A 13,102-nucleotide genomic window follows, 5' to 3' on the forward strand; every position below is an offset into this window, starting at 1 on the left:
TGACTACTTAGACTCGCGACTATAGGCTGACTTTAGTTCTGGTAGCATGTATTGGCTTTCACACGAGTCGTTGCTTATTGTCATCCACAGCTATGTCTTACAAATTCAAGCACTCTTGTGGAGAGGGATTATATTTGTGGTTCACAGTCTTAGTGATGGAAACGACGGCATTGAATGTTGCCTGTTGAAGCGTAGAGATTCCGAGTAAATTTTCACAGAACGCAGGCTGGGCTGTCTCTTCACAGCGGCGAAAGTGACCCTTACACAATCTAGAGCAGATGTTACAGATCTCTTCTTGCGATCTCTGCAATTGTATCGGTTGTAGCGGAATGAACACAAGCGGACCATTTATACGTGATCTTGGAAGTGTTATGACTGAGCTGGCATGGTCTTTATTCGGGGATTCTACTTGACGACATAAATACACTAAAAGAACCACTCGAGCAATACCTGTCGCGATCTCCAATAGAGCAATATTGAAATCAGGTTCGAGGCGGTGAAATGCCAGACATCAACGCTCGTCGTCACAGCCAGTTCTATTATTATCGCTGACACTGATAGCTGAGGACATTGGTACGGCTGCAGACAACCGCAATCTAGCCATCGCGTGCCGACGAAAGGGATCCGTGATCCCAGTCGCCCAAGCGAGATCGAACAATACATTCAGCCGGTGACCCAAAGTATTTGGAATTCTGGCGCTGTAGATGTAGAGCCACAACCCCTTGGCTAAAGCGGGAAGCACGTGATGCGGCTCTGTCCGCCTACTTAGTCAATGAAACTCGCTTGTCAGGGGTCAGTGCAAGACGATGACGCTAGTAGATTGCGGAGAATCTTTTCACAAAAGCAAGTTCCGAGTAGATGTGCTTGACTCAGTGTGAAAGGCACAGTAGCGCTATCCTTCCAGATTTCGATGCCACGGGTCGTTGGACAGACACACGCACATCGTGGCACTTGCCAAGCAACGATTCCTGGTAGAACGTCTGGAGTCGGAGTTTGGGGGATTTGGCTTGATTACCGCGTAAGATGGTGGTGTCTTGGGCGCAAGACTACAAGCTAGAGGTTGGAAGGACACTGGAAAAGTGAGGCAAGTGCAGGCAGCACACCGATCGGATACTGTCCATATACACGCAGCCGAGTGGGGACCAAAAGGATGATGGAATGACGCTACACGAAAAGTTCGCCTGCTTGTGACGCCTGTCGGCGTGGGCTGTCTTGCCGTTAGTGGAGATGACTGGGATTGAAGGTGAGACAAATACATGCCAATTGAGGTTACTTGAAAACGGCATATGCAGCTTCCCACGAGGTGCAGGACCCTCGATCTGCATCGTGACGAAGATCGGATGTTCCCGCTCCGTTGGATTATGGTCTGATCTTTGCCGTTGTGATATGCCGCCCCCACGGCTATCAGGATTGGTCGGGAGATGGTTTTGATATGGCGCGATTGCCGATATCTCCAGTCGAAGCCACTTCTGTATACTCGTGTCGCACCAGATCCCCACGTCCTGCACCTCGCTTGTGCATCGACCCCGTGTTCGTCTACTAGTATTCGGTAATATGACGCAGCCAACTCTACACCTTGACCGCTTCTCCCTCAAAATAGACCCGATACTGCGGGCGACGGCAAGAGCCTTACTGCAAAGCACCTTGCTTCCGTTCCTCCGCCTCTTCCCAGACGCATCTAGCACACATACAATCTCCACCAAGTGCTCCTGAGGCCCACTCTCGCCTGTCCTTGACTGACAGACGTACGTCGCAGTAGTGGCCAAACACCTCTTCATCCTTCTTGAGACCAGGCCCTATGCTCGGGTCTCTTCCCTTCCAGTCAACCAACTCCTCACGGGTCCAGAACCGCATTGAGCCACGCCACTCCCAAGCCACGTTTGGATCGCAGCTGTGATTCGCGAGGCACCACATCGGATGGACCGCGCTAATCTCAGGCCTTCCATCAAGACCCTGTCGTGCTGATGCTGTTCCGCGGAATTTCGCATACAGCGTGTTGAAGATCCAGGTATCGTAGCGCTGACTTTGCGTGAAGATGTTGATGTCCATCTTCTCTAGAACATGCAATGGCATGAGTACGTTACTCTTAAATGAAAAAGGTAGTGTTTGCGGTAGTCCCGTGAATGCGTCGCTTGAGCCACCTGAAGAAGCCGCTTGCCATGCAACATCTAGGTCTTGACCATGGTAGTCGCCCCAGATATATCGCACTTCCTTCAGCTCCAGAGGATGAACGTCTTGGGTTTCTGATAATGCTAGTGCGCGAACAAGTAGAAGGAAATAGAGGTAGTCTGCTGCTTCACGTGCAGGTACCTTTCCCTGATCTACACTAACACCACAAAGTGCAGGATGATAGTGGTCCTGTGCTAGGTCGTGACACTCCTCGCTACAGAAAAATACCTCGTCACACTCTTCACAGGACATTACTGTATCATCTCCGTTCGAAAGTGGTATAACACAAGCATCGCAATACGACTCATGAAGTCTTGATATGGCGGTAAGTAACGACTTCTCCTCTAGAACAGTCGAGCCAGGGGTTATGTCGTCCTTTGCAAATAAGCCCAGCTGCTTGGTATATCGGTTCTCCGGTGTTGTTCCATTGGAGATCAGGGTGGTGTTGAGTATAGGCAGTTCAGACGCCCTAACCTCTAGCCTCGGTGCAATATCCGCGAGCTCCTCGTTGAGAAAGTCGAGGCACTCCTTCGAGAAGCGGTCTGGCTCATGGTGGTTCCAAGGGTATCGTTCGCGACGAACGAAACCTTTGTCCGGATACTCTTCTACATCCACATCCTCAGCAGACTCTCCTTCACGTTCAAAGTGAGACCGTAAGTGTTTCCACAAAGTCTTCTCGTGATCTTCGAATATCAGTTCTTTCGGAAAAGCCTTTCTCGCGCGAAAGATATACTCAGATGCACTGCGGAGACACCCACAATCCAACAAGCATCCAATCAGTATATCGTGACTGGATCAGTTAGCATCCCAATCAAAAGGTGCTCTCACCCCACAACTTCTTACATACGCGCTCTTAGACCATCGTGCTTGCGCCCATGCCAACACATCATCCTTCTTGAACGGGGCAGTTTTCGTCTCATCGTCTAGGTCCAGGTCTGCCATGCGCTCAGAGACGACATCCGTCCAAGCTGCCTGCAAAGCCTCTTCATGGTATTCGCCTTCTTCGACTACTTCATCTACCAAAATCAAGGCCTTATAAGCATCTCCTACGGCTAGGTCTGGGTATCCAAGTGTCCGGTATGCTTTTGCAAGCCTGAGACGGCATACTATGCTGTACGGTTCTTCGACTGTAGTGTCCTGGAGCGCCACCAAGTCTTCCGTTAGTTTTTCGCGAACCGAGTTCCTCTCCTACTAATGTTAGATTGATCATCAAAACACACACAATAGCACTTGCCTCCATTGCAGAAGTAGATTTATTGATGTATGATTACTATGCTTTGTGATTTACTGAAACTTCTGCAAGATCGTGTGGGGGGCTGGATGGTTAGCGGTCGCGCTATCGATAAGACGGGGCTAGCTCGGCCATCGCCACTTCCTCCACCAACACCCCTCAACATCTATGTGCGACAAATCAGCCTTGCCATCAGCCGCCATCAGTTGTAACAAAGCGACCGAGAGGAGAGACGGTTAGAAATATGCTTCCATCTGCAGCCGAACTCGTTGCGCGGTACCTGAGAGCAAATGGGTACACTCAGGTTACGTCATCCCTTCCTCGACTATAGGAAGGTACTAACGTTAAGCCAGACTTTGAACAGCTTCATGCAAGAAGCTGACCTACCTTCTGACACGGGCTCAGCTTCTGGTAGTACGATCACAATAGAGTCCATATTGCAAGAAAAGAAGACATTCGATCTCAGCCTAAACTTCGAGAAGCTTGGGGTCGACGATAGTGAGCGAGGATGGACCGTCCAGGCGCCTGTTGAGCCGAGAGTGGTGGAGTCGTTACCGAATCGTTCCAACATACTCAGTGTGTCGGTTCTCGATCTCATGCTACCATCAACGGCAGAGATCCAACAGTATGTGGCCGTCACTACGGCCGATCGTCAACTGCACCTGTTGGATCCGAGCTCACATGCGCTTGACTGTGTTCATACTATTTCCAGCTTCCAGGACTCACCAACTCTAGACGTCGTTCCAGTGGACTCCAGACGTCTACTCGTTGCTTCAATGTCTGGAAAGTTGACACTGTTTGATACAGCGGCCAACGAAGTATTGGAGCAACGTAAAGACCACTCAAAGTACTTAGTCAAATTGTCCACTTGGGCTTCGGAAGGCAGATCCATGCTTGTTGCTAGTGCAGGATGGGACGCTAAAGTAGTCCTATACCAAATCGATAGCAGCATTGAACACTCACGCCTGGGAGATCCGATAGCCACGTTGACATTACCGAGCATCCCTGAATCGACCGTATTCGTCAGCTTGCCGGGAGATAGTACGCCAGTCCTGGTTGTCGCCCGTAGAGACTCCACATTCCTACATTATTACGCTGTGCCGAGCCCAGAGTCACCAACGTTCACCTTGATCGGCAAGCAAAATCTCGCTCCACATTCCAATGCGTGGGTCGCATTTACGCCATCCGATGTACAGGTCTGCCCCACGAATCCATACCTTGTCGCGATCGCAACTTCTAGTACACCGCATATGAAGCTATTGATAGTAAAGCTTTTGCTTCCTCCTACCCGATCTTCGGTATCGGATACAGAAACTACTTCGGGACCGGATGGATCCTTGACACAAGCGTCGCAAGCCAGGGCTGAACTGCTCGTTGCAGACAAAGAAGAATCAGCTATACTAGTCAACGTTTCCACTCTAGCACCACAAACTTCTTACTCTACGCCGCGCCTAGTATGGCGTCCTGACGGCTCTGGAGTATATGTGAGCTCTGACGATGGAGTAGTTCGTGGTATTGAGACCAAGAGTGGAAAGTTGATCTCATCATTGAAGGCACATGAACCTGGATCAAAGCTACGATGCCTCTGGTCAGGCCAAATGGTAGGACCCAGCTCTGATCAATCAGACGTCAACAAGAAGGTCGAGTATTTGATCTCCGGCGGTTTCGATCAGAAGCTTATCATCTGGACCTCATATTGATTTTGCTGTACACAACATCATCTTGATCAAGGGTACATAGCCTATTCAAGAACATGGAAACATCTTATCAACACTTGCAGTAGAGATAACAGTATCTAGTTCTGCGTTTACGCTAGCGCCTCATCGAATGCATGTTGCTGACTTAACCAGATATGATTCTGCGGTCAACACCGTGTTCTATCCCACGGGACAGAACTAGCATGCAATTGAATGGGCCGTTCCGGATAATATCACCTGCATCTTCACGTGCAGATGATGAATCACAGACAATGCAGCAAGGGCTGGGTATAGTGACAGGACCTGTAACCACGGCAGCACCCGAGGCACACTGCAGCGCTTCCATCAACATATGCACGTCAAAGCCTATCATCTCCAAGGGCAGACACTCTACTAAGAGTAATACGTCAAGCATATGTCTCGTATACCGGATGCAGAGATACTAATTCGTTTTTGATCTTCGAAGTCAGTGAACACGTGCTACCCCACGCCAGATGAAATTACTTTGCAACAGCCTCGACGATCAACGAGCGTAAATAGACAGTCAGGGCATATGATAGGCACGGTTACGAATTCCAAAAAAAGTTGATGACGCTGTGACCAAGGGCCGATGGCGCAGGGCAGTCCCGTTAGCGGCGTCAGATCCCGCATTACAGCCGCCACACAGGAGTTCGGGCGCCCACACCATGGATCCATTGTCAGCTCCAGATCGTGGCGCGGGGAAGCGGGAATCTTCCTACATGGCTCCATGCCAAAATGCGCGATCTGGTTGTTTGCCGACTAGGATACCTGGATCCTTACACTTACGATATCGGACACTATAGAGTATGGAGGACTCATGGTTTAAAAGTAGAAATAGAGATCTCGTCCTACATGATGTCTATCGCGATCCTCCAAATCGTTCTCCTTCTATCTTCCAACATACACAACTACTTTCAGACATTGCTCTAGCTTTTGGCTTCAATTCGTTGCACAATCAGTTGCGATCAGCCATAGCTTCATAACTTCACACTGTGGCTACTTGCTGGTGTCAAAGATACCTCATCTGCAAATTTCCGTCTCCATATACGATAATGTCATACACAGTATCTCGGAAAGAAGGTGACGAAGACTTCTTGCTTGTCGTATCTGGCACTACACGTTATGCTCCCTACTTGACTGGGTGGCAAGAATTCAAGGATCATCTTCGCAAAGTGGTCAAAGAGCAGCCTGGGTGGGCTGATGTATACTCTAGTCAGGGTCAACGACGAGGCGAAATACAGGGCTGGTGTCGACTCAAGGACAGGGAAGATGCCGATGCAGTCTACAGTAGGTAGCTGGAGGGATGAAACTCAGGGAACATACGCTAACCTTCTTTGTAGAAGTCTACTACCGATCTAAAGGCATGCTGGTGCATGTTTGGGAAACCAGCCGTAAGGGTGACGGTTACCGGTTGATGCGCTGCAACTGCTCCACATTATTTCCGGAAGTACCGGAAGGAGGCCACTCGACTGGGCGTTGCGGCATCGACATCGGAAGAGTGCATCAGCTGGGTGGCGGCCGAGCGAGTACCACTACGGTGTCAACGCCGTATGGGGCCGGACAGTCCAGGTACCCGTATGCGATGCACCCGCAAATGCATGCCTATTCCCCACAGCAACTAGCATACGCCCCTGCCCCAGTTTACCCAGCTTATGCGTTGCCGACATCACCAGTCTACTCGACTAGTACGAATGGAATGCCAGTGAATGTCCAGGGTGGAGCAGTTTTGACAGAAGCCCGCGGCATTTTCATTCGTAACTTGAGCTACAAGTGCACATCAGATGATGTCAATGCACTATTGTTGCAGACGGTCGGTTACGCCATTGATATACAACTTATGAAGGACAGCAGGACTGGTGTCTTCAAGGGTGTGGCAACAGCCAAGTTTGCGTCGAAGGACCTGGCGCAACACGCGGCAAACACACTCAACGGACGAGAGCACATGGGCATGATCTTGCATGTACGCATGGATACGGATACTACCGTGGTGGGGCGAGCCGAACCCATGGTGGTCAATGGGTCGTACAGAGTAAGCTTGATGGAGTCCATATGACAGAGCAAATTCTAACACATGACAGCCCTGATACCCTTTACAGAATTGGATTCGGAGTCGCTTTGGCGAATGATCATGTCGTTAGGAAATCGCTTGACATCTGGAGATGTGTTCGGCAGCACAAAAGAAATATAATACGTAGTAATATGACAAGTTCACACATCTGTTGTATGCGAGTGCGTTATTGGGGAGCATGCAATCCGCCGTTCAGTTTCGTTCCATGTACTAAGAAACTAAAGCGAGCATGGTAACGGAGCATTATCTCATCTTGGTAATATTGCTTCGCGTTCTATACACCAAGACGGCTTTTATCCGCACGATGTTCGGCTGCAGAAGCGCTGAACTATTTGGTTTCAGATTCTCGTGCATATTTCCCCATTTGACAAGTCTATCAACTTTGAACCTGGACTATGGTCATACAGACTGCAACCGCAGATAAGCAAGCATACTATGCCAAGCTCTTTAGTGGTTATATCAACACGCTTTGCATGCGGCTCTATCCGACTATAGGACCGTATACAGGCCGAATGATACATGTAGTCCTTCCTTGGCGTAAGCGCCCATGGCGGTTTCGCGTATCGATGGGCTGGCTTTCATGTGATACCACGCTGCCATGCAGGTGGGCCTGGTGACCAGGTCTCCGGGTCTTCGGGTGGCCTAATCGGATCTGTCACCAAGCAGGCTGAGGACTAGATCGTCATCGTCAACAGCAGCGATGGGACAGACTTCTCCGACCCCCAAAGTATAAATCGCGGTGTGGAGTTGTTAGAAGATTAGATAGCGAATCAGCAAGCATGACACACGTGTTTTCACGTATCCTCCATAATGATCCCAGTAGAAGACTTACACCCTGTTCATGATTTCGACACTTGCGACAATACGCCAGTTGGCGCAATGCTGATCGCATCGCGTAGGAAGACGGTGTATGATGTCGAAGTGTTACACATTCACGTCATTTTCTTGTGATATACGTGGTGATTTGCTGGTGCTATAGCCATTGGAACGATGCTGCGACGTCAACAACCCCACGCGAGACAAGGATACTCACTAGCTCAAATCGACATGTTCGTTTCGAGATCTCTTATTCTCAGCCCTTCCATTAGCGCGAGGCGCAACGTTAGATCATGGTCGGCGACCCGATCCCCACCAATGCTATACGGTATGACATTATGATTACTAAGTAGCAAGGGTTTGGTGCAGGATCGCACGTTCGCACGTTTCACGGCGTCCCAGGATCCACACGTTTTGTATACAACGCTAAGCGACGCTGTCTAGTGTCAGCGATGGCAAGATGTGGAAGATTTGCTACGAAGATCTCACCGGTAGAGTGAATCAAGCAAGTGAAGCGCACCACAGGGTGCAGTATTCTAAAGCGGCTAGACGGTGGGTGGAGCCGTGATCGAGTGACTTTTGCAGGAATTTGCAATCGCCAGCTGAACACCTCCAATCTCAACCTCCCATTCTCGTACACTCTTTGCTTTTGTAAGGCCTCCAGTGCAGAAGGATCTGTTGGGTATGTCAAGGTGATCCAATTTTTCTAGCCAAACCCCAAGCACACCTTGATTTTCAGGCGGATCACACGTTGAGCGAGCGTATGACTAGAACCTACTCCTTCATCCAGAGCTGTATTACGGTGTTGTGTCGCAGATTCGTTGTGTATCAAGGTTATCCCATTTCCGTGTGGAGATTCAAGCCGACGAGCTCGCTGCGTCTTCAGCCGCCGATCTAAAATCTCCGCTGTGGGTCTTGCAGATGGGAAAAAGTATAACGTCCAGCTTGTTCAAGGGCGTCTACTACCGCCGGCAAATAATAAGTTCTCGTATCGTTGACGTTCATTTTGTCGTTAACCCGGGCCAGGATATAGGACCGATTGCGGGCCGCCATCGGTACGACACCACAACACACGTGTAGCACGTGGTTAGAACACAGTAGTCAGGAAGCAAGCCACAACATCCTCTCGCTACGGCCCGTTGAGCAGACCGATGCAGTACGACACAAGATACCAAGATCATTGAAAGATCGGACTTCAGTGTCCCGTTTGCAAGCTGAAAGCGCAATCCTGAGGCTTCATTTGCTACCATTACTAGACTCTCCAGCCTTTCTTCTGCGTCCTCACAGTAACTATCCAGAGCACCACCAACCAGCAGGTCCCGAGCATCAGGCACACACCACTCCACACCTGCACACCAATGAAATTGGTCCGCCCATTCGTCTTCTTGAGCAAAGCCCCGGCGATCGGCGCACCAATGAGCGAAGCAATACTAGACACACTCCAGCTCATACCAAGCCTAGTACCTAACCGCGAAAGGTCCGGCGTGATGTTGGCAAAAGCAGCAGATGGCACCGTAACGAGAGCCGCTGAGAAGAAGCCTGAGTCACTGTCAGCCAAGATCCATGATGCTGTGTGTCAGTAGTGTCGTTGACGAGTAGCGAAAAGAACATACCCCATAGTATACTAAAAGCAATGAACGTCTTCTCCGTCTCAATGCTGATCCAACACAACGCTAATACCCCACTCGAAAACGCACAAAGCGCCCATGTAACAATCGCGCCCAGAAAATGCGCCAACACGCCACTGACTAGTCTGCCGAAGAAACTCCCTGCGATGGCCAACACTAGCATATACAGCGCTGTGCTTTCATTACTACCCAGCCGCTCGCGCGCATATGTCGGAATGTAAAAATACGGTACAATATAACCGAGAAAAGTACTGAAAGAGCACGCGGTGAAGATAAGGAAAAGACGGTCGTGGAGTGCGGTTTTGTCGAAGAGAGCGCGACGCTTGCGTTTGTGTTTGAGCCACGCGGAGCCGGAGAGGAGAGCGGGGATGGAAAGGAGAGCTGCGGCTAAGGCAACGAACCCTATGGCGCGAATAGCCCAAGGGAAACCGGCAGTTCTAACAAGGTGATCAAACATGATAATGTAGATCACACCACCTGATTTGATATGTTAACTCGCCGTCGCATCTAGGTTTTCTTTTCTGGCCTTCCAAATTTTTCTCTCCGCACAAGGGCCTGGATTGACGAAACAAGCAGGAAAAATACATACCAACGGCAATCCCACTCATGACAATTCCCAGCGCAACCGCCCTCTTCTTACTAAACCAAACCCCCACCATAGCCAGACTAGGTATATACAACAATCCTGCGCCCAATCCCATACAAAGACCCTGGCTCAAGAAAACCTGCCAGTACTTTGTACTCAAACTGAGCATCATAATACCCAGCACAACTAAAACGTTGCCGACTAAGAGCATACTGCGGAAGTAACCGAGATCGAAGAGCGGGCCTGATAGGACGCCGATGACGATTAGGAGCCAAGCTTGTACGGTACCAATCCAGGATATTGCGGATGGTGAGGAGGATGGAAGAAGGGTGGTCCGGTAGTAGGTTTGGAAGGCGCCGTAAGTTAGGGTGAAGCCCCTGGTGTGGTTGTTAGTGTTAGTTATGGTTGTCCGTGATGGCTGTATGCAACTAAGGAGACGAGCGTGATCAGAGCGAAGTTTGACGTACCAGATGTTGATATATATCATGAATCCTCCAAAGACCTTCAGCCAAGCGTGAAGCCCGCCATCTGGAGGTGGAGGAATGGCAGACTCTGTGGTCATTGTTGATCGAGCATCTGTTTGCGCCTCCTTGTCCCCCACTGGCTCATGGTTTTGCACTGGTTCGTTCTGTTGATTGAGTTCATCGTGGATGGAAGATGAAGGTCGGCTGATGTCTTCTTGAGAGACCGCTTTGTCTTTGATGGCATGTTTCTCCTCCACATCTGATTGAGACATTATGTGAAACTCTCGACGGTCTCTGACTCCTCTTCCGAGCCCCTTCGCGCGATCTTTTATCGTTGCTTCTGGCTATTTCGATGTGTAACACTTGTTATGAGTGTTTTCCCTCCCATGTACTTTCAAGCGGTGCCGGTTGTAGGACTACTCCGACTCTTGTCCGATTCCGACTTCTGAATGCCGAGTCATGCACTTTTTTCAAAGATCCTGAATAGGTTGGTAAAATGGTCTGGCGGCCCGATTATCGAGTTTGTCGTCTCAGTCTGGAAATCAAGGACAAAGAGTCATAGTCAACAAAGCGCGAAAAGGCAACACGGCATATGCAGATCATGAACGCGGAATTTACGCGCGGGGACTGCCACCGTCTAAATATCCCCACAAACTCCCTTAGTGGGCTGCACCATTTAACGGTGACGACTGCTAAGCGTTCTTTTCCCCCTTTGGTTGTGTTAGTTTACGTGCGGGGATCGCGTTTAGCTACCGAGGTCGGGAATATGCAACGACTTTTTGTGGCGTTTGACAGCACTAGCATCACGAAAGTGGCACATGAGAAGGCGTGCTTGGAGATGAGTATTGTAAGCAACATGAAGTTGCTGTAGATTTGTTGATCTGTCAATACTGCATGGATATCGCAGTAGTATATGTTGACTGCATAAGTGATACTTGCAGTCTTGAACCGCGTAGGGTGCATTACGGGTTGTCGATGAAAGGCAACTATAGCTTGCAAGCGTTGATGATGTTGCAAACGCCGACTTTGCAACCGCAACTTGTCCGAGTAGTTTGTTGCATCTTCGGAAGGCATGATAAGCTATGCCTGGCTTCCAAAACGCGTCGACTGTTCACGCGGCTGGATTGTTAGAAGGCGCGGATGCCAGGGCGGATGGATGTATTTTGATGGCGACTTCAGAACTTTCGGAATGAATGTTTACGCGAAAGCTTCGCTATGTGAGCCCAAAGAGCGATGATATGCAAAGAATAAACCGCGAAGAGACGATGAGGAGTCCGTGTAGAGAAATGAGCTTTGAATTGATATATCCGTGATGTGTCTGAAGAAGCGACAATCGCAGATGGTCCGGCAAATTGGGTAAAATGTAGTCCGCAAAAATATGTTATACAAGGAGTGCGCCGTTGCTGTCCAAACTCTTCAACCGATGTCCGAGTGCTGTCGCGGGATCGAAGTTCCGTCTTCGAAGTCGCTCGCTCGTCGGCCGCTCATAGGTCAAACCGGGAAAACCATCGAAACCGCATTATTATGCTCAAGCCGTTGGCTTCGCAAACTTGGCCTTCCTGGCCTCAGCGGCCGCCCTGTCCTTTTCGCTCATCCAGCTGCCGCCGGCGCCACCACCACCTGTCTTGTTCTCGCGAGGACGGTTATCCCTGCTGCGAGGCCTGTTGTCCCGACGTCCTCCACGACCACCAGAGCGACCTCCCTCGCGACCTCCCTCGCGACCTCCCTCGCGTCCACCCTCACGGCCTCCTTCGCGGCGCTTGTTGCTAGCAGCATCTTCACCGGCACCCTCTCGTCGGCGCTTCTCGCGGCGCTCTGGGAGAGCCTGGTCGAGACCAAGAGGAGCCGCGACCTCTCCAAACTTCTTAGCACGCTCCAGCTTCTTGAGGCCCTCGTCATCCTCGAGCTTTGTACCAAACTTCAGCGCACGCTTCTTGCGCTTCTCGATTTCTTCGTCGAGGTTGGTGGCGGCCAGGCCTCTTGAGTAATCGGGAGTAGGCTCCTTCTTCTCTTCTGGCTTGGGCTCTTCGGTGGCAGCTGCGGCGCCTTCGGCGGGTGGCTCGGTGGTTAGATCGTCGGTTTGCGCAGGGTCGATATCGGCGACTTGGTTAGGCACGGCTTGTGGGTTCGGCGGCTGGCCTTCACCTCCGGCGTTTGCGACAGTCTCTGCGTTAGGAATGACGGCCTCTGCCGTCGCCGTGGTAGTAGCAGCTGGCGCAGCAGCGGCATCGTCGGCTTCGTCGTCCCAGTCAATCTCGTCTTCGGCGCCAGCAGCAGGCTTCGCGCCGGCCTTCTCCGCGTCGTTCTTCTGTAGACGCTCAACCATCTCTGCCTTCTTGCCAGTGTGGGGTAGCTTGCGCTCTTTGAGAAGCGCCGACAGCTCGTCGTTCTTCATCTTTGAGTAGTCCGACATGGTTGCGCG

At 50.6% G+C, this 13,102-nt stretch overlaps 5 protein-coding genes across 5 annotated transcripts; 2 read left to right on the forward strand and 3 right to left on the reverse strand.

Annotated features, from left to right (window-relative positions):
• Nucleotides 1–1,629: 1,629 nt before the first annotated feature.
• J4E82_005598 (uncharacterized protein) lies at nucleotides 1,630–3,409 on the reverse strand (the record flags this gene model as incomplete). The annotated part of the gene is made up of 3 exons (XM_051731860.1): nucleotides 1,630–2,959; nucleotides 3,017–3,357; nucleotides 3,392–3,409. The coding sequence occupies 3 exons, from the start codon at nucleotides 3,407–3,409 to the stop codon at nucleotides 1,630–1,632; spliced, it is 1,689 nt and encodes a 562-aa protein (XP_051588350.1).
• Nucleotides 3,410–3,644: 235 nt separating this feature from the next.
• Nucleotides 3,645–5,100, forward strand: J4E82_005599 (uncharacterized protein; the record flags this gene model as incomplete). The annotated part of the gene is made up of 2 exons (XM_051731861.1): nucleotides 3,645–3,704; nucleotides 3,754–5,100. The coding sequence occupies 2 exons, from the start codon at nucleotides 3,645–3,647 to the stop codon at nucleotides 5,098–5,100; spliced, it is 1,407 nt and encodes a 468-aa protein (XP_051588351.1).
• A 1,070-nt stretch (nucleotides 5,101–6,170) lies between these two features.
• On the forward strand, nucleotides 6,171–7,244 carry J4E82_005600 (uncharacterized protein; the record flags this gene model as incomplete). The annotated part of the gene is made up of 3 exons (XM_051731862.1): nucleotides 6,171–6,405; nucleotides 6,459–7,147; nucleotides 7,215–7,244. 3 exons carry the CDS (start codon nucleotides 6,171–6,173, stop codon nucleotides 7,242–7,244), a joined length of 954 nt encoding a protein of 317 aa, XP_051588352.1.
• Nucleotides 7,245–9,254: 2,010 nt separating this feature from the next.
• On the reverse strand, nucleotides 9,255–10,952 carry J4E82_005601 (uncharacterized protein; the record flags this gene model as incomplete). The annotated part of the gene is made up of 4 exons (XM_051731863.1): nucleotides 9,255–9,541; nucleotides 9,616–10,107; nucleotides 10,220–10,593; nucleotides 10,684–10,952. 4 exons carry the CDS (start codon nucleotides 10,950–10,952, stop codon nucleotides 9,255–9,257), a joined length of 1,422 nt encoding a protein of 473 aa, XP_051588353.1.
• Nucleotides 10,953–12,208: 1,256 nt separating this feature from the next.
• Nucleotides 12,209–13,093, reverse strand: J4E82_005602 (uncharacterized protein; the record flags this gene model as incomplete). Its single annotated transcript, XM_051731864.1, has 1 exon — nucleotides 12,209–13,093. One exon carries the CDS (start codon nucleotides 13,091–13,093, stop codon nucleotides 12,209–12,211), a length of 885 nt encoding a protein of 294 aa, XP_051588354.1.
• Nucleotides 13,094–13,102: the final 9 nt, after the last annotated feature.

This window comes from Alternaria postmessia (assembly GCF_024291825.1).
Source record: "Alternaria postmessia strain BMP 2775 chromosome Unknown scaffold_30, whole genome shotgun sequence".
Lineage (NCBI taxonomy): Eukaryota > Fungi > Ascomycota > Dothideomycetes > Pleosporales > Pleosporaceae > Alternaria > Alternaria postmessia.